The sequence below is a fragment of the Geotrypetes seraphini genome, chromosome 1 (assembly GCF_902459505.1).
Source record: "Geotrypetes seraphini chromosome 1, aGeoSer1.1, whole genome shotgun sequence".
NCBI lineage: Eukaryota > Metazoa > Chordata > Amphibia > Gymnophiona > Dermophiidae > Geotrypetes > Geotrypetes seraphini.
In genome coordinates this window covers 195,253,732-195,275,262 of record NC_047084.1, presented here as the reverse complement: position 1 = coordinate 195,275,262, position 21,531 = coordinate 195,253,732, and the positions used below count along the sequence as shown (strand labels likewise).

Below are 21,531 nucleotides of genomic sequence, written 5' to 3'. Positions count from 1 at the left end.
GTATGGCAATTATGTTCTTATCTAATTAATTCTGCCCTCAATGCCCCTCCCCATCAGATTAGACCTGATTGTTTTAACAACATAGTTATAGTTGCTGTTGGACCTCGTTATCCGTTTCATAGATATGTATGACAACAGTTAGATCACAGTCTAATGTCTTGTTTGTTGCATATTGTTGAACGGTACCATGTAGGGCATGCATTGCTTCTGTCCTTAAATTAGTATTACATGGCTAAGGGGCAAGACTTCATGGAGCTGGAGGGATTTTATCCCCCCCATTGGGCAGAGAGCACAGGGCTACTTTTTAATTTGGCAAGTGGGCTCTTTAATTTTTTTTGTGCAATTACACGAAGGACACTTTTTATTGTTTTCCAGCTTGGAAGAAATAACTACAGTTTTTTCAATAAAAATGGGCCTGGAAAACCTCTCTTTGTGTACTCCTTTTCTTATTTTGATGCATTTGAGTTGCTTTACATGATTTAAATCACAACATCTCATTAATGCCAACGTGACAAAACATTTTGCATGCAGTGGATTTTGCAAGAACATTTTTCTTTTTAATATGAAGGTTACTTTTGTGAAGTGACTTTGCAAAAATACACTTTTCTTGATTAAGTGTATTTTTGCAAAATCGCATCACTCTTTATTACATAGGGCCCTACATGTGGAAAATCTCACATTTGGAGCATTTCTGCTTAAATTCAGTTATCAGTAAATACCGTTCTAGGGGCTCCTTTCCAAATCACTTTCTAGGTCTCTATGGGTTAGAAGGAAAAGTGTGCCTTTTTGCAGATGATACCAAGATTTGTAACAGAGTAGACACCGAAGAGGGAGTGGAAAATATGAAAAAGGATCTGAAAAAGTTAGAGGAATGGTCTAATGCCTGGCAACTAAAATTCAATGCAAAGAAATGCAGAGTAATGCATTTGGGGATTAATAATAGGAAGGAACCGTATATGCTGGGAGGAGAGAAGCTGATATGCACGGACGGGGAGAGGGACCTTGGGGTGATAGTGTCCTGAAGATCTAAAGGCGAAAAAACAGTGTGACAAGGCAGTGGCTGCTGCCAGAAGGATTCTGGGCTGTATAAAGAGAGGCGTAGTCAGTAGAAGGAAGAAGGTGTTGATGCCCCTGTACAGGTCATTGGTGAGGCCCCACTTGGAGTATTGTGTTCAGTTTTGGAGACCGTATCTGGCGAAAGACGTAAGAAGACTTGAGGCGGTCCAGAGGAGGGCGACGAAAATGATAGGAGGCTTGCGCCAGAAGACGTATGAGGAGAGACTGGAAGCCCTGAATATGTATACCCTAGAGGAAAGGAGAGACAGGGGATATATGATTCAGACGTTCAAATACTTAAAGGGTATTAACGTAGAACAAAATCTTTTCCAGAGAAAGGAAAATGGTAAAACCAGAGGACATAATTTGAGGTTGAGGGGTGGTAGATTCAGGGGCAATGTTAGGAAATTCTACTTTACGGAGAGGGTGGTGGATGCCTGGAATGCGCTCCCGAGAGAGGTGGTGGAGAGTAAAACTGTGACTGAGTTCAAAGAAGCGTGGGATGAACACAGAAGATTTAGAATCAGAAAATAATATTAAAGATTGAACTAGGCCAGTTACTGGGCAGACTTGTACGGTCTGTGTCTGTGCATGGCCGTTTGGAGGAGGATGGGCAGGGGAGGGCTTCAATGGCTGGGAGGGTGTAGATGGGCTGGAGTAAGTCTTAACAGAGATTTCGGCAGTTGGAACCCAAGCACAGTACCGGGTAAAGCTTTGGATTCTCGCCCAGAAATAGCTAAGAAGAAAAAAAAAAAAAATTTAAATTGAATCAGGTTGGGCAGACTGGATGGACCACTCGGGTCTTTATCTGCCGTCATCTACTATGTTACTATGGTACTTTGTGTGACTAAGTGCTTTGAAAATGAGCCTCCTAGTCTATTTAATATTTTTGCAGTTGGACAACAAAATATTAATAGTGCTTAAATATGACTATTCAGTTAAACAGTTTCATAATCCTGGCTGGAACATCTGGGGCTCCTTTTATAAAGGTGCGCTACGGGGGTTAGCGCGTTGGACATTTCATCACGCGCTAACCCCCCACAGCAAGCCAAAAAACTAACGCCTCATCAATGGAGGCATTAGCAACTAGCGTGGTAGGCAGTTTAACGTGCGGTATTCCGCGCGTTAAACCCCTACCGCAGCTTGATAAAAGGGGCCCCTAGTAAAACAATATTATAATACCAGGCAAATGATTTTCTCTTCTGTACATTAAGGTTTTTCTTCACTTATCATATATTGAGGGTTATATAACACTTTTTTTTTTTTTAAACATGATATATCTACCCTTAGGTTCTAAAACAAAGTAATACTAGGCCATATATTTTTGTTTTCTAAATAAGCTTATTATTTTCTTTGTTCAGCTGAAATATGTAGAACCTAGAATGAGCTCATCATCCCTAGAGATATGTCATCTGATTTTACAGTGATGCTCTCATTGCAATGCTTATGAAGATGAGGTCATCCTCCATAACTGAAGAACTTCAGTTGCCAGTATTGTTTACTTAAGCGTGTATGATGCAATTCTGTTAGCAAAAGCAACAGATGACACACAAAACATTTTCGAGCACCTACATAAGATTTGTTTTGTGATGTTTGTGTGTTTAAGTATATTAGTAAACTCAGAACAGCATGATTATGTATTTTGTTCTATTTGCAAGCTTTTAAGGAGCTGAATTCTACTGTATACAGTAAAATTGAGATTTGTAAATAATAAAATCATATAGTAGCTACCCGAGCATCATTTTCAGGGGTAAGTCTTGATATAAGCCCTACCCCAAAAATAAGCCCTAGTCCCAGGATTCGCTGACAACTCTTCAACCCGGCCGCCACACCACCGCCACCGTGCAGCCGAACCCCTGCTGACCCTCCATCCTTCCCTCCTTGCTGACAGCAAGCAAGCCCTACCTTCATCCGAAGCAGCGTTGGGCCGGTAGTACTCTAAATAGGCTGCTTGGCCTTGTCCGTCAGGGATTTCTCTCTGCCACGTCACACGTCGGAGTGAAATCCATGACGGACAAGGCCAAGCAACCTTCAAGAACTGGAACATGTATTCCAACAGTTGAAGGATGCTGAAGCCAAGTTAACTTCAGCGAAGGGACAATGGTGCAGGAAAGCCCTCAACTACCTAGGCTATGAGGGCTTGGCCAAAGGATTACAACCTCAAAGGCAGAGGATTCTGGCACTCTATCAGTTGAAGATACCCACCAATATTGCAGAATTGCAGTCATTCGTAGGAATATATAATTATTCCTGTCAATTTGTAGATCAGTATGTGGAAATCACTCGCTCTTTATTCAAGCACTTGAAGAAAGACTTGCCTTGGAAGTGGAGTTTAGAGCAGGATGCAGCCATGCAGGAATTGAAAGATACATTACTACTACTACTATTTATCAAAGCCATACACTGGGATGTTTTCCCTGCCTTGCCTATCCTAGAAAGAGAAGAGATTTCTTTTTAGAGTTTGGATTTTCTCAAGATTGTATGAGAGCAGTGTTGTACCAAAAGTATGATATGGGACACTGGATCATGGCCTATGCTAGCAAAGCCTTATCAGAGGGAAAAAGCCTTGTTGGGAACAGTATGAACTTACAGCATTTCTGCAATTTACATACAGGAAAAGAAGCTGGTTGGGGTGACAACTCTATAAGCTTCCTCGGAAGTTACCGCATTAAGTCAGGTCTGATCAATAACATTTTTAAACTAACAGTTGCATAGTTTCCTGGACACTGGCCTTCAAGGTTAGCCCATGGAGATAAGGTATGCCCAGAAGCATAAAAATAAGTAGCACAAGGCTTGGCATAACTGCATGATTGCACCGTGAGTGATTCAGGAGTGGAAGAAGAGACACCAGACATACTCTTGTGGGGAACCCACTGAACCCTTCTGTCACTTTCTCTATGATGAAACAGTTTGTGGATATTATCCTTTGGTATATGTAGATGGATGTGCTTATCATGAAGGACTAGGTCACAATGTAGTCGCTGGCATAGGTGTAGTTTGGGATCTGATATAGATGAGTGAACACCTGAAATTCTGTTTAGAGTCTAGAACCAATCAATTTGCAGAAATCGCAGCCGCCATTTTCACAGTTCAATGAACTGTCAAGAAAGGAACCAAGACCAGGTCATCTGCACCAATTTGGAATTATGTTCACCATGGTTTTGTAACACATCTACCGACATGGAAAACCAAGGGCATGGTAAATTCAAAAGAAAATCCTGTTTGCATGGGGATATCATCTTGACTTTGGATCAGTTGGCTCAACAGAATGACATTACCATATATTGGAAGAATGTGAAGGGGCATGCCAAAGTTGACCATCCAGACTGAGTAGGAAATGACCTGGTAGACCAATTAGCTAAAGGGGGGGCTACCTTTCTAATAACCAGCAATGGCACATATATAATGTATATGTGTATTTTTTATATGTAAATGTAGTCTAATAGGAAAACAAAACCATTATTTATGAAAACAAAACACAATAGATTAAATTATTGTGACAGATCAAGGGCAAGCTGAGGGCGTTGGGCAAGTGCAAAAGACTACAGTTCCCAGAGTGCCCTGCTTGGCTCAGGGCTAAGTCAGAGGGGCGAGACTCAGAGAGGAGTACTTCTGACCAGAGCCAATTCAGAAAGGTCCCAGAGGGAGGAGAGGTTGGGAACAGACATCTGGTGTATATGCTTGGCTGAGGTATTTATCCATTTAGTGTGAGGTAAACTTAAAGAAATAAGTGGAGGGTGGGGTTCCCTTATGCCATAGTGTTTTATCTGCGGACCTCTCCTAGAAATCCTGGACAGTCTACCACACTAGGTTGTTTGAGAGAGAGCAAGCAAGCAATAAGTGGCTAATAATAATGATAGGTATGTCTCAAAATACCGTATATACTCAAATATAAACCAAGACCCCCATTCTTGGGCCATTGGTGGTGATGATTGGTGATGCAGCGGTCTTTCCCCCCCCTCCCCCCAATGACCAAACTACCATCCTCAATAAAATCAATCCGCCTTCAAAGATAGGTGCTACTTTCATCCACAAACCCTTCTCCTCCGATGACTGGCGCTGCCATCTTCTCCTGCCCAGCCAAGCACCCCTAGTAGGACTTCTATCCACAGATCCTCACCTTCTCTTAATATCCCTGTCATTCTGCAGGAGTGTGATGGCAAAGCCCTCAGGTTAGCAAGATCCCTGACTCTTACCATTTCTTCCCCCTCTGTGTAAGAAACCTGAAACCATCTTTTGTTATTTTGAGTGTAACCCCTGCTATTACCTTCTTAGGCACTACCAATAAGTTCTCTTGGATCACTTGTTCTGATCCTTCAACTGATTTGTAAGGATCTGCTTACTTCTATAAATTAATTTGGATGACACCCCAGTCTGTTCTACTCCCTGAGATCCACTGATTTCAAGTTCAAGTTCTCTTGGGTCATATCCTACAGGAAGTTCACTTCCAAAAGGCGCATCGTAGGCATATCCTTTACATCATATATTCTTCCACAACATATGCAAAAATATAAAAATCCAAACCATGAAAAGAAAATCTCTTAGCAATATCTGCTGACACTAAAGCAACCAATCCTGCCCAGCAAATTTAATTATCATATGAAGTCTGATGTTATCTTTTTGGTTTTCTTTAGGACTGTTCACTAAGCAGAAGAATGGCGCATATAAAAGTTGATTTGAAAGCTGGAGAAGATCTACTTGATGCAAAATCCATTTCAGAATCTCAAAGGTGAGTGTTATATATAAAATCTTTTAATGAGGTTTTCACATTAGCAAAGGGTCATGGATTTGATATACCACTAAAGAATGAAACATGGACCCAGGACAAATCTTTTCCCTGCGTCATTCTCTATACATCTTTTTGTGGTACATTCAAAGCAGTTATATATACAGTATATATAACATTCAGATACTTTGTCCCTAATGGGCTCACAATCTAAAGTAGTAGTAGTAGTAAGGTGGAGTTTTGAAACATGTGAAGTAATATTTGTAGTACAGAAGTTTTCCTTTTTACACTTGGAGAAACCATGCTCTGTTCCATGCAGCATTTTACTTAAGGGTATTGGCTAATTTAAATTGAAAAAGTTACTTTCTGCTTAAGTTGAGGTATTAAGAACATAAGAACATAAGAATTGCCATCTCCGGATCAGACCCATGGTCCATCGAGTCCGGCGATCCGCACACGCGGAGGCCCAGTCAGGTATACACCTGATTGTTCTAATCACCCATATCCCTCTATGCCTCTCATAAGGAGATGTGCATCTAATTTGCCTTTGAATCCTAGCACAGTGGATTCCTTAATAACCTCCTGTGGAAGAGCATTCCATGCGTCCACCACTCGCTGCGTAAAGCAGAACTTCCTGACATTTGTCCTGGACTTGTCACCCCTTAGCTTCAAACCATGTCCTCTTGTCCGTGTCACATTGGACAATGTAAATAATTTGTTTTTCTGCTCTATTTTATCGATGTCTTTCAGTATTTTGAACGTCTCTATCATGTCCCCTCGCAGCCTCCTCTTCTCAAGGGAGAACAATCCTAGTTTCTTGAGTCGTTCCTCATATTCCAATTTCTCCATACCTCTTATTAGTTTCGTTGCTCGTCTCTGCACCCTCTCCAGCAGTTTTATATCCTTCTTTAGGTTGGGAGACCAATGTTGTACACAGTATTCCAAGTGTGGTCTGACCATTGCTCTATAAAGCGGCATTATGACTTTCTCCGATCTACTCGTGATTCCTTTCTTAAGCAAGAGATCATAGTAATAATAGTGGCATCTCTTGTCTTCAGACAAGTTAATAGTCTTCCATTCTGGTTAGATAAGCCAAGCCAGATCACTGATCTCCTGTATTCTAATCTCAGTTCTTGCAGAGCCAACCAGATCAAGTAGGGATTGGGACTTGTATACCGCCTTTTTGTAGTTTTACAACCACACTCAAAGCTGCTCTCTTTATAATCACTAAGTCTTATTATGGTTTTTTCCTTACTTTAAAGTACATGTAAACCGTGCCGAGCTCTATCTTTATAGAGAGGATGCAGTATATAAGCTTAAGGTTTAGTTTACATACATGTACTTCAAGCATCTGTCCCGGTGGGCTTACATTTTATTTAATAGATATTTGGGGCAGTGGAGCATTAAGTGACTTACCCAGGGTCATAAGGAGCAGCGTGGGGTTTGAACTACAACCCGACACAACACCATGTATCAACTCCCTCTATTCATCCCACCCTTCCACTATCCCTCCTTGCAATGATTCAGCAGCCTTGGACCACATCTTGCTGCCCTGTGCCTGCTTGTTTTGAACTGCACAGCTGTGTGTTGTGCAACTTGGTTAAAAGCAGCAAGAGGGAGAGAGACAGTGATGGCAGGTAATATGAAGGAGTGTGTGTCTGCAGCTCCTGGCTGAGCTGCTGCCTTTTGGAATAGTAATCTGGAGGTGAGCACAGTGCTCTTGCTGCTGTTCAAGGAGGCATGCAGGAGGGTCCCATTCAGATATAAAAGGAAAGGAAGACAGGTTTTGCTGACACACCTCTGCACAAAGACGAGGCATCAACTAGAGACAGATCAGGGCAGCCAAAGCAAGAGAGGAAGAGGGACAGTGATGGTGAGTGGAAACAGAGTGTGCCGAATAGCCTCTGGCTCTTCAATCTAATTCCCATATTCTCTAATTAGTCTCTCAACCCAACCTTTGGCTTTTTTAGATGTCACACGTCCCCTGGTCTCCACTGCCCATTATTTCTGGGTGTCTGGCATATCAACTTTAGTACATCCAAAATACAATACCCTGACAAACCACTTCACTGTGTTCTAAATTGTCTATTAGGAATGCGCTCAGTAATATACACGAGAGACCAAAGGCAAGGTCAAGCCCAATACTATATTGTCTCTACTACTTTTCAATCATTGCACTTATAAAAATGCCCTAATCCAAAATTCACACAGTATCACTTAAAACAATCCAAAATATAAGGTATTCTTATCTTTGTGAACAGTACTGGGCTCCGATGCACCTCGCCAAAGTCGCCCCAGAAAACACGGTGTGCTGGTCTCACTCTTTATCTTCACTGTTCTGCTTCCTTGAGATGTTTGGGTGTGGAAACTGAGCACCTGTGTGCACATTGGCATCTTTCACTTTGGTGTGCTATCTCTTCTTTTCTTCAGAGAGCTTAGATCGCAGTCTGGCCCTGAATTACCTTAAAGTACAGTTGTTGGCCTTATCTTGCTACTGAGTAAGGCTTAGCTACCTTTTAAGGCAGTAAGGAAGATCTTAGAGCTAGATTCACTAAACTTACCTTAGCGATCTGATCCATAGCCGAGTTTTCCCGGGTGACCGATCCACAACGTGTCCTCATGCAAATTATGCCGATTGGAGGCACGCCCCAAACTGACCACACGGATCACTGCAGAGCGATCCTGACATGTGCAGACCATCTTCTTTGCTTGCAAATGGTCTGCGCATGTGCTTGTTCTCTGTGCTCCCTACCTCTTGAACCTCTTAGATTTCAACTTAGGGTATGAAAGTTTACTATGTTGCAAATGCACCTTTTTTTCCTGTACATTCCCTGGAATAGTGGGATTATCTGTGGGATGGGTGCAGGTGATGCCCAATTAATTTTTAGTCCTTCTCTGAACTGTTTTCTTTATTCCACTGACCTGTTGTAAAGACTGTTGTTTCTTTCTGGTTTAATTGAGTTTAATTGTAAACTGCTCTGATAGCTCATTAGAAGGGCAACATATATCTAGAGACAAGATAAACAATAATTAAATGCATCTGGAAGATTCTCTTGATGTAAACCACTCTGAACTGTTAAGATATTGTGGGTTATAAATAAAATAAGATTTTTTGATTATTATTTGATATGCAAAATGATTTGAAATTAATGTAAGTGTTTCACAGAGTTGCAGAAATGTTACTGCAGTTATTTCTAGCTCTTCTGCAGAATCTACCCCGAGCTGCTGCAGGAAGCTGAGGGCTCAGCACCCATTAGCACTGAACACCTACCTACCACCCTTGTCTGTCTTAGCTGATCCTTCAGCCTTCTCCTACCATTGCCCTGCTTAGTGGTCCCAAGCATGCCTAAAATCTGTTAATGTACTGGGCATCACATCCCTTGTAGAATTTATCTTCTTCATTAGTCTTGCAAGATCAGCACTTGCATTCCTTTCTATATTATTTATAATCATCCATATAGCCACCAAAATCAGCAAGACTATTGTCCAAAACATCCAGCCTCCTTATGTTGATAATTGTGCCCATAGATATTTGAGAATCCAAACATGATCAAGAGCAGTGTTTCTGTGATAAATTAAAGTATGTCGCTGTCTTGATATGTGTTGGCAGGGAGCATCACATGGTACTATTTAACTTTTCCCTGTATCATTAGCTCTTTATGCACAATAATAATATTGTTTGTTCAAGCTTATATACCGCTACTAATGACTAGAACAGTCATATCTAAGCGGTTTACATTAGCTTTCCAATAGTGTCCCAAAGCATGGGCTTCTGTAGTAGTGTAACAAAACAGAGCTAATTACAAGGGCTGTGGACATGGTGTGACAATGCATCCTCCTGAACTAATCTCATATCATATTCACCCTATGCCTATTCACACAGCCCCTCTCAAACCATGAAATCAAATGCATAAGCACTGAGACTTTGAAATTGGTATTCAAAATCTGGGAAATCGCTGAAACTAGAATCTCTATTTGCTTCTAGTGGTTTATAAAGAGAGAATTTTGAATAGATGGGGCCTGATTTCTCATGGACAATCAATAGAAAAAACATGACCTGAGAATATTTCCCTTAAAAGACCTGATTATTTTAACAACATAGTTATAGTTGCTGTTGGACCTCGGACAGGCTTTTTCCTGTCTTGTTTGTTGCATATTGTTGAACGGTACCATGTAGGCCACCATGCTGCATTGCTTCTGTCCTTAAGAGAGATGGCAGGAAATAGCATTGTTGGAAGGCAGCCCAAGCTCTGTAAACGTGGAGTTAAAACCAGTGATGTAGGAGGCAGAGAGTTCATAGCTGAAGACACTCTGTTCTGCTTTGACTGGAGTAAAACAATATTGTGAAGTATAATCAATGAGAGGTAAGTCAAGGCCTTTGTTTCTCTATTCATCAGCTGTGATGCATAACAACCATCTTTTCAAAACCTTTGTAGACGCTAGACTCAACAGAGAGTACCCATCTCTGTACACAGTAAAGGAAGGGTTGACTGATAAGATTTGTCTCTTTCTGGATGATACCAAAATCTGCAATAGAGTAGACATGCCGGATGGTGTGAATAACATGAAGAAAGACCTGGAGAAGCTTGAAGAATGGTCTGAAATTTGGCAGCTAAGAAATGCAACATGCATTTGGGCTGCAAAAACCAGAGGGAACAGTACAGTCTAGGGCAGGGGTAGGGAACTCTGGTCCTCGAGAGCCGTATTCCAGTCGGGTTTTCAGGATTTCCCCAATGAATATGCATTGAAAGCAGTGCATGCAAATAGATCTCATGCATATTCATTGGGGAAATCCTGAAAACCCGACTGGAATACAGTTCTCGAGGAACGGAGTTCCCTACCCCTGGTCTAGGAGGTGAAGAAATTATGTGCACAACGGAAGAGCAGGACTTGGGTGTGATTGTATGTGATGATCTTAAGGTGACCAAACAGGTTGAAAAGGTGATGGTGAAAGTTAGAAGGATGCTAGGTTGCATAGGGAGATGTATGGCCAGTAGGAAAAAGGAGGTATTGATGCCTCTGTATAAGACTGATGAGACCTCATTTAAAATATTGTGTAAAGATATAAAAAGGATAGAGTCGGTCCAGAGGAAGGCTACTAAAATGGTGTGTGGTCTTCTTGATAAGGCATATGATGACAGACTTAAAGATCTCAATCTGTATACTTTGGAGGAAAGGTAGAAGAGGGGAGATATGATGGAAATGTTTAAATATCTATGTAATATAAATTTGCATGAGTTGAGTTTCTTACATTTGAAAGGAAACTCTGCAATGAGAGGGCATAGGATGAAGTTAAGAGGTGATAGGTTCCGGAGCTGATCCTATACTGTGGCAGCATATCATTCAAGACAGACTTTTTCAGCTTATAATACAGGAGTTAATTAGGGTTACCATATGTCCAGAAACACCCGTACATGTCCTCTTATTAGAAGACTATCCAGGTGCCAGACAGCTTTCTAAGCTCTCCCCCCCTCTCTCTTCTCCCTCCTTTTGCTACAAGTTTCTCTCTCTCCCCCTTCCCTCGGCTTCCCTTCCCCAAGATCTAGTATCTCTCCCCTCTCCCCCATTCTGGCAACCCATCATCCTTCCCCAACCCCATGTGGGTCAGTCACCTTTCATTTATCCAATTCTCACTCTGCCCAGGTCCAGCACCTCTTCATCCCCTCCCCCCACTATGCAAGTCGGTCAGCTCTTCATCCCCCCCTTGTAGTCTGGCACTTCTTCATTCACTCCCACCCCCTGCATTCTGGAACATCTTCATTCCCTCCCTCAGGCCCAGCACCTCTTCATCATCCCTTCCTCTGCTGGTATGCAAACACACATGTCAGGTTGCTGGCACAAGCAGCCCTAAATACAGGCTATTTCTGGGTCGGCCCTACCAGGGCCTTTCCTGTGCCGCATCCTGCCCATGATGCAATAACCTGTATTTATCCCTGTCCGTGCCAGCAACTGGCCACAAGTGTTTGCTTACCAGCAGGGGAAAGAATGATGAAGAGGTGCTGTTGGACCCGTGGGAGGCAGGAATGAAGCAGTGCCGGATTTGTGTGTAAGGGTATAGGGACAGATGCTGGAATTTCAGAGAAGGGACAATTGCCCCTGCAGTGGGGACAATGTTCCCCCTCAAACCCCCCCCCAAAAAAAAAACTACGACCATGCTTACAGAAGACTATGGGCTAGATTCACAAACCTCCGATCCGTGGACGATCTGTGCAGTCCCGACCAATTCACAAAAGAAAAAAATTAAAATGAGAGCAAACGGAGGAACACCCCCCTCGGACCGCATGGATCGCTAGCCCAGCGAACCCGTGGTTTTAACCCGCTTTAAACCTGCGGTTTAAAACCACAGGCTCGCAGTGCAGGGAAGGACAGGAGAGTCAGGGCAGCAGGAGAGATTGGGGTGAGAGCAGGGCGGCCAGTTGGAGCGGCAGGCAGGAGAGATTTGGGCCGAGAGCAGGGCGGCCAGTCGGGGCGGCAGGCAGGAGAGATTTGGGCCGAGAGCAGGGCCAGTCGGGGCAGCAGGCAGGAAACAATCTGGCCAAGAGCAGGGCGGCCAGAGCAGCAGATCACGGCAGAATCGGGGCAGACAGAAGCAGGAGATTGGGGCTGACGGGCAGAGAGCAGATCAGGGCAGGGCGGCAGAAAGCAGGGCAGTTGGAAAGGATCTCAGCGACTGGTCCTCAGCAGTCGCTTATTTTGGATCGGCCAGCCCAGTCAGTGTTGCTTTTTTATTTTAGTGAATCGCATCCTTCCTGCTTTGCATGCACGGATCGGTACAGAGGTTAGTGAATCGGGTCGGAGGGAAATCGGGTCACAAAGGGCTCGCAAACCAATCGGTACACAATCGGTTTGCTTAGTGAATCTAGCCCATGTGTCTTCTTTTTTTTTTAGACCACAAATATGGTAACTCTAGTGTTAACCATTAGGCAGGATTTTGTGGATTAGGATCAGTAATCAGATTACTAAAATATAAAAAAAGGAAATGTAAAGAATCTTCACCCTTTATATTCCTTTTTTAGAATTGTACTAATCAATGTTAAATATCCAATTATAGCTACACTATAGGCATATAGCTAGAGCAGGGCATGACAAATCTCAGATGCCATGGCACCACAAAACTTAAAAATTGCATGCTGGCATCCTTCCTGAATTTTTTTGCTCTTGCCATATTATTTTGGGAACTAAGGGCTTTGCTTTATTTTAAATTTGCTAATTGCTGATATATACTGGTTTTTTTTCCTTTGTATTAGTTTTCATATGATCCTTGTTTTCCTTATTCAAGTAGAAAATTACTTGGACTGTATTTTTTAACATTTTATTAAAATTGCATGCCAGCACTTGTGATTTTGTAACCCTGAATTTTGTTTTTGTACAGCTGCTTCAAATGTTACATTTTCTGCTTTTGCACCGCAGTTCGGTTTTCTATAAGTTTGAGCCACACAATTTTGGAAGTTTGGTAAGGCTTGCAGTTTCAAGTCTTTGGAACATGAAGCTACAAGATAGCCTGAATTTCCTTGCTCAAGCATCCGAGTCAGATCTCAGCACAGGACTAGAAGCATGCATCTTTTATTTTTTCTGAGAATGCAGCCCGTAAGGTGAGGGGAGAAAGTGACAGAATCAGAGAGAGAGATTGGGTTGGGGGGAGTATGAGAGGAGACTAGGAGAAGGCTGGTGGTGAGATATGAAAGAGAGAGACTGATGTGAAGAATCCAGGCTATGGTGGTACTTGAAAGAGCTGCTTTCAAGTTGTGGCTATTGATATATGTAATGTTACATGCATAAAGAAAGTAGGTAGATAATTTAGAGATGTTGGTTTACCCCCACAATACCAAATGTTTAACTCCTGACTTTCTAGCCCAGTTTTTTAAATAAATTGTACTGTCATTATGAATACCTCAAATCATGGTACTAATTTGTCTTATGCTGTTCTGTAGAAATGGTGAACCGAGTGGTGACTTGCTGAAAAAGAAAGCAAAACAAATTGATGGATGTGAATTCCAGTACAGAATGGATTATCCAGAAATGGGCTTGTGCTGCATAATAAACAATAAGAACTTTCACCCATCCACACGTATGTGCTAAAGTTCTTTATTTATCTCTCTCTTTTCTTGTGTTTTTCCTGGCATTTATTTTTCCTTAACTTCCTTTATCAGACCAGTCCAGGCAAGGCTTGTGGATTGAGTCAACTGGCAGATGAAGTCAGAGACTTAAAAGACTTGTGGGATTTTCTCTATAAAGCTGGCATTCAGGCTCATGTCTACAATATTTCTCTGTCTCCACAGATGGTGACAGCAAAACATGCAGCTCCTAAATAGGTCAGTGATTAGCTCCTGAACTGGTCAGAGGACCTTGTTTCAGTTGAGAATTGGGTTCCTATATAAAGATTTTCATTCTTTGTGAAGATTTTGGAAATAAGTAATATATTTTAGAACAAAGGGAATAAATATCTCAGAGGAATCCGAGATCCTTTCTCCCTCCCCAAGAGTCTTTCTTCAGCAGTCAGCTTATCTTTCTTGAGTATTTAAAGCAAATCCACAAAAGAACAATATTTAGATTGGTAGGATTCCTGAGACAAATTTTAATTTCTGATTTAGCTGGTAGTGGTTGGGGAAGGCTCCATCAGCTATATGCCCGCCATTACGAAAGCTAGACGAGTAGATGTTCTACAGCTGTGAGAAAAATCAGCTCTGCTTAGGCCACAGCATTGGCCCAGATTACCCCTGGAGGCTGACACGCCTACGGATATTAGTGGATTCAACCGTGGGGGGAGGGGCACTGTAGAATACTGTGGAGCACTGCTTCCTTTGCAGAGACGGATAAGATGAACATAGTTCAAATCAAATAGATCAGCACCCAAAGGTCCAAAGTAGATTCTCAAATATCTCAGAGATTTTCACCCAACAAAAAGGAAATGATACCCTCGGCACTTCCACCATAGCCTCTGGTAAATTTATATTCAACAATTCCGATTTATTCAGATAAGTTTAAATCCCAAAACTTCCCCATAGGCAGACAAGCTCCCCTAATATTTTCTCAGGGAGTTTATAGGATCCTGGAGCATAAACAGAAGTACTGCAAAGAAACTCAATTTATATCTCCCCCCCAAATCTATCTGGATCCCCCAGATACCTGCATGTGCCCTGACCCGCTGAGCCAAAGGTTCTACAACCAAAGCAAACAATATGGGGGAGAGGGGGCATCCCTGTCTGGTTTCACGAGATAAAACCAATGGGGCAGAATAGCCACCATTCACTTTAATACACCCCAGAGGGTTCATATACAATACCCTGATCCACACCTACATTTGAGGCCCCAGCCCAATAGCCTCCAGGACCCTAAATAAGAAAGGGCCAGGAGATGTGATCAAAGGCCTTCTCCGCATCAATATATAGGAACAGTGTGTTCTGCTGTAACCAGTGAACCCTCTCCATCAGGTCCACTGCACATTATCACTCACCTGCCTCCCAGCCACAAAGCCAGACTGATCAGGGTGTATCAAGCACAGAATCCAGCTCATCAAGCGGTCTGCTAGGATCCTAGTAAGTATCCACCCCTAAGAGGGAAATAGGGCATTAGGAAGCACCTCTGGAGTATTGCGTTCAATTCTGGTCTCCTTATCTCAAGAAAGATATAGTGGCACTAGAAAAGGTTCAAAGAAGAGCGACCCAAGATGACAAAGGGGATGGAACTCCTCTCGTATGAGGAAAGACTAAAACGATTAGGGCTCTTTAGCTTGGAATAGAGACAGCTAAGGAGAGATATGATTCAAGTCTACAAAATCCTGAGTGGAGTAGAACGGGTACAAGTGGATCGATTTTTCACTCCATCAAAAATTACAAAGACTAGGGGACGCTCGATTAAGTTACAGGGAAATACTTTTAAAAACAATAGGAGGAAATTTTTTTTCACGCGGAGAATAGTTAAGCTCTGGAACACGTTGCCAGAGGTAGTGGTAAGAGCGGATAGTCTAGCTGGTTTTAAGAAAGGTTTGGACAATTTCCTGGAGGATAAAGTCCATAGTCTGTTAATGAGAAAGACATGGGGGAAGCCTTCTTGCCCTGTATTGGTAGCATGGAATATTGCTAGACCTTGGGTTTTGGCCAGGTATTAGTGATTTGGATTGGTCACCATGAGAAAGGGTTACTGGGCTTGATGGACTATTGGTTTGACCCAGTAAGGCTATTCTTATGTTCTTAAAGCCTTGGGTCCTTTCCATCTTTAGGCAGCACTGTAATGCCCGCCAGGCACATAAAAAAGGGGAACTGGCTGCCCAGTTGCCAGGTATTAAACAGATAAAACAGGGAAGGGAGAAGCAAATTACGAAAACATTTATAAAACTTCCATGAAGCCATCCAAACCAGGTGATTTTCATACCTTCATAGACTTAAGTGCCTGACAGGCTTCAATAAATGTGATAAGGCGATCTAATCGCAAAGCATCCGAGGCAGTAATTTACCCAGATGGGTTGATTGCACATAAGCTTCTAAATGACCCGGGTCAGGAATCGTCTCTGGCATCTAAAGCTGCTTATAGTAATCCACAAAATAGGCCCTAATGTCCTCCTCCCTCTGATATTCCTCTCCCGGACAGACACGACATATAGGATTGGGGATGCAGAACTTAAGGTGAAAGGAGTTAGGAGTTGAAAGTACTCTCAAAGAGGTGAGCTTTTAACTGGGCCTTGAACAGAGTCTGGAGTTGGCAGTTGAAGCGAAGGGCACAGATAGAAGGGACTTACCAGTTCAGTGGAGCTCATGGGGGTTGGAATCATAGGGGGAGATAAGTAAAGAGAGATAGTGAGAGTGAGTGCATTTGTAGGTCAGTAAGAGGAGTTTGAATTGTAGTCTGAAACGGATGGGAAGCCAATGAAGTGATTTTAGGAGAAGGGTAACGTGAGTATAGCGGCTCTCCTAGAATATAAGTCATGCAGCCAAATTCTGGACTCCAAGTGAGCAAGTGTAGATTGAGAAAAGGAGCGGTCCCAGGACAGAGCTTTGAGGTACACCAATCGATAGTGGAAAGGCTGTGGAAGAGGAACCACCATTGCGTGGGAGAGAGAGGAAGAAAACCAGGAGAGGGCAGGACTCTGGAATCCCAACAAGGACAGCGTATCGATCAACAGTATCAAAGGTAGCAGACAGATTGAGAAGGATGAGGATAGAATAGAGGCCTTTGGATCTGGCTAGGAACAGGTAATTGGAAACTTTAGTAAGGGCAGTTTCCATGGAGTGCAGTGGGCATAAGCCTGACTGAAGCAGATCTAGAATAGCTTGGTAGGAGAGGAAGTCCAGGCAATAGCGGTGAACAGTGGGTTTGGAGGATGAGAGAAGATGTGTGGTTTCCTCCTCCGTGATCTCAGAGAAAGAGGAGAGAGTGGCAGGTGTTGAGGGGAGGTTAGTAGATGGGGTAGATGGAGGGAGGGGGAAGCAGCCTGGTTGGGAGTTCAAGGTGAAGCTTCTGAATCTTATTGTAGAAGAACTCTGCCTTTGTCTGGGGAGAAATTGAAGGAGTTATAGGTGGCTGAGTAAGGAGACTGCAAGGATTGGAACTAAGAGAAGTGGTTAAGTGGATATAGTAGCTTGTTTGGCAAGCGAGAGGGCAGACTGGAATGATGTCAGCATGAATTTGAAGTGTACAAAGTCGGCAAGCGTACAGAATTTAAGCCGAAGACGTTTAGTATAACGGGCACATGAGCGCAGGTAGCGGATGCAGGGGTTGAGCCAGGGTTGGGTATTTGGCATGCTTAATAGGACGTGAGATTGGAGGAGCAAGGGTATCTAGAGCAGAGGAGAGAATGGTATTATGAGAGGACGGCTTCATTGACAGTCTTGTGTGATATAGTAGTTGAGGAGAGGGATGAGACAGCATTGGAGAGGGTTCTGGGGTCAATGGCCTGAAAGTTCCTGAATGTGTTGGTGGCAATTGGCCAAATCTGGGGTGGGGGGGGGGTAAGGTAATGAATAGTTGATGTTAACAGGTGATGGTCAGAGAAGGGAAGGGTGGTATTGCAGAATTTGGTGGTTGAGCAGTTGGAGGAAAGAATTAGGTCTAGGCAGTGTCCTTTCTGGTGTAGGGGTGGTGGAACACAGCAGGAGATTGTATGAGGATGTTAGGGCAAGGAACTTAGAAGCGAAGGAGTTGGAGGGGTCATTGGCATGGATATTGAAGTCACTGAGGATGAGAGAAGGGGATGAGGGCTTGAGGAAGGAGGAGAGCCAAGAGTCAATGTTGGTGAGGAAGGCAGAGTGGGACGTATCAGGGGTCGATAGATGACTGATATTCGGAGAGGTAAGGGAGCAAAAAGATGGATGGAATGGACTTCAAAGGAGTACTGAGGATGGTGCAGTTTGACCTAGGCACCTTCTGAGCATGCTTGACCATGTCTTTAAATTGGTGGCCTTAGTTGGCATATACAGTAGATTAAATTAATTTTCAATGCTGGGGTTCAGTTACAGATTCACAAAGCGCTTTCTCCTTTTCCTAGATTACAGTTGAAGAGAACTGTTAAGCAATTACATATTACACTGACTTTGACATTTGTTCAACATTACCAGCAGTTCTGTTAACTGTTCTATTGAACTGTTTTGTGTGCATTTGTCTGGGTTTCTCTGACTAATATTATATTTATAGTGTAACAAGCCATGTGTTAAGTTGTTTTAAAGGACTTTTCTAATCCCTAAATTTCAAATGTGTGGATGTCAACTAATAGGAGAGCAAAAATAATAACCTTTATTCTTTCATTTGATATGTCATTCAAGTCTATTTTGATGCTAATGGTGTAAATGTTATTTGAGACACTGTTTCTTTGAAAGTAAGGAAGTTTCTTTAGTCTTTGACATCATACCCAGGATGAAGAATTATACTGTATCCTCCCTCCCTTTATCCCACTCTCTTGGAAATCCTCAAATCCTAATACCACCAGACCCACCCACAAATTAAAACTATCCTTCCCCTCATTAAAAGGCATTTCCCATGCAGGAAAACTAGGGACCTCCCTCCCCTTCAGATTCACCGAACTCTGGAACAATCTTACCTCCCCTCTTCGGAACCTGAGCTCTCTCCAACTTTTCTGCAAACATCTGAAAACCTGGCTATTCTCAAAAATGTAATACTTACTCCATCTTTGGCATTCTAAGCCCTCTAATTATTCTTCATACTTTATCCTTTAACCCTTCATTGGAGTTCCTTTCTCTCTCAACTCTGTAAACTGTGCCGAGCTCTATGATTGTGGAGAGGATGCGGTATACAAACCTAAGGTTTAGTTTAATTTAGTATGTTGTAAGTGAATTTCGGGTATTCAATGGGTATATAAAAATATGCTCTGACCCTTTATTCCAATGGCATAATTGTGGGAAAAATTAATGTTTTGCAACTTTTTTTTTTTTCTTTGGGGGGGGTATAACTATAGCATGCATAAATTGATTCTAATCCCAAATGTTTTTATTTCTATTTTTTCCCTAAAGAAATGGGGTTTCGATCTGGCACAGATGTGGATGCTATAGCCCTTCGTAAGACTTTCCAAACTCTTGGATTTGATGTCAAGGTTGTCCATGATCAGACATGTGATAACATTATTAATGTTTTGAAAAGTGGTAAGTTATTAATTTTAGGATTTAGGGGCATTGATATAAGTGGGGCTGGATTAAGACATGGACAAATTATAACATCTTTAGCGAGTAAAGTGACTGATTTGGAAACTACCGTATTTGCCGGCGTATAAGACGACTTTTTAGTACCTTAAAATCATCCCCAAAGTCGGGGGTCGTCTTATACGCCGGGTACAGTTTACATGCCCTTACTTGCGGGGCTGGATGTACTCAGTCGCGCGGCTCTTCTTCTCCCTACCTTCTCTGCTTGCAGCACAGAGCCGAACGGAAGTCTTCCCGACGTCAGCGCTGACGTCGGGAAGACTTCCGTTCGGCTCTGTGCTGCAGGCATGGCAGGTAAGGAGAAGGAGAGTAGCCTCGCGGTTCGAGGGGCGGCCGCCCCGGTTGCAGCACAGCCGGCCAGGTTCCCTTACTTTTGTGGCACTTCCCCGACCGACTGATAACAGCCCGGGTCCGACAATCCTCCCTGCCCTGTAGCCGCGAATCTAAATACCTTCTTACAGCAGCTGTAAGAAGGTAATTTAGATTCGCGGTTAAGGGCAGGGAGGTTTGTCGGACCGGGGCTGTTGTCGGTCGGTCGGGGAAGTGCCACAAAAGTAAGGGAACCTGGCCGGCTGTGCTGCACCCGGGGCGGTAGAGAAGGTGTGCGGAAGAAGGGGTCGTCTTATACGGCGAGTATAACACAAAACTCTATTTTTTAACTGAAAGTTGGGGGGTCGTCTTATACGCCCAGTCGTCCTATACGCCGGCAAATACGGTAAGCTAAAACCCTTGGAAGTACAAGCTCTAACTTGGGCTAAGGACAGTGCTTGTTTGCACTTTAAGCAAGAAATGATGGAAAATTCTATTAGGAGATGCGATCTCCAGATTATTAACTTTCCTAAAGTCCATCTTATAACTGCCTTAGCAATGTTTAAAAGGTATTTGAGTGAAATTCTGAAAGTGCCCGAAACCTCAAACCCACCTCTCTCAAAAATATATTACCTTCCTACGATAGTTAAATCTCAAAATCCTAACCAACAGAATGTTTCTGCTAATAGTTTGGACTTGACTAATTTCCTGGAGAGGTCAGATACTGAGGTCCAGGTTTCAGCTACATTAATTGTACAGTTTGCTATTGACTCTGATAGGGAATGGATGCTTAAGATGTTTTTCAAATATAAAAATGTTCCTTTTTTGACGAATATTATAAGAATGTATCCTGATGTTTCTTGTTCCACCCAGAAGAGAAGGAAACAATTTCTCATTTTGAGGCCTCAGGCAGTTCGCTTAGGGGCAACTTTTGCTCTAAGTTATCCCTGCAAGGGCGTATTGGTACATAAAGAAAATAGATACGTTTTCTCTGAGCTGCAGCAGCTGTCTAAATTTATTTCGGCTAGAGAACAGTCTGTATCCACTATATGAATTTTGCTGGTTTTCAAAATAGCTCATGAAAAGAATTGTCCTAAGAGCAGTTGGACCTCCATTCTTTTTCCTTTTGATTTAAATTCCTATGTCTTCTGGCATTGATGGATATTGGGCTGAGTTTTATAAACTTCTGAAATCTGTTTAATGTGATGGTCAATGCTGAAGTGATGCCTGAACACCTTAATGTGGCTCAAATTATAGTTCTTCCCAAACCTGGGAGGGATCCTACCCTCCCGGGATCTTAACGTCCTATATCCCTGCTTAACTTCGATGTCAAGCTTTTGGCTAAGATCTTGGCCAACCGATTGGCCTGGCTTTTGTCGCTTCTTCTTCATGAGTCTCAGATTGGTTTTGTTAAAGGATGTTTGGTGGCGGAGAACTTGTGGAAGATCTTGACCTCTTTAGAATTTAGCACTCGAATAGCGTCGCCCTCTCTCCTTATTAGTTTCGACGCTGAGAAGGCGTTTGATCTTGTTCAGTGGGATTATTTATTTGCTATTCTGACCAAGTATGATTTTCAGGGCCGATTTGTATCAGCTATTCGCGCGCTTTATGCTTCTCCACAAGCCACTCTGTGGGTTAATGGCTGTAGATCCTTGTTATTTGAGATTCATAGAGGCACCCGCCAGGGCTGTCCTCTGTCCCCTTTGTTGTTTGTCCTGGCCCTTGACCCACTTCTTTGTGATATTTACTTGAACCCGGATATTAAAGGGATCACCCTGGGGTCTCAAAGTTTTT

General features: G+C 42.8%; 1 protein-coding gene across 1 annotated transcript in view; it reads left to right on the top strand.

The window, feature by feature from the left end:
* Nucleotides 1-21,531, top strand: part of CASP3 (caspase 3) — a 63,142-nt gene that overhangs the window by 7,725 nt on the left and 33,886 nt on the right. Inside the window, exons 2-4 of the mRNA XM_033943359.1 lie at nt 5,691-5,785; nt 13,714-13,850; nt 19,243-19,371. Coding sequence (XP_033799250.1) covers nt 5,712-5,785; nt 13,714-13,850; nt 19,243-19,371 — 340 coding nt within the window. The 5' untranslated portion in view covers nt 5,691-5,711. The remainder of the gene's footprint in view (nt 1-5,690; nt 5,786-13,713; nt 13,851-19,242; nt 19,372-21,531) is intronic.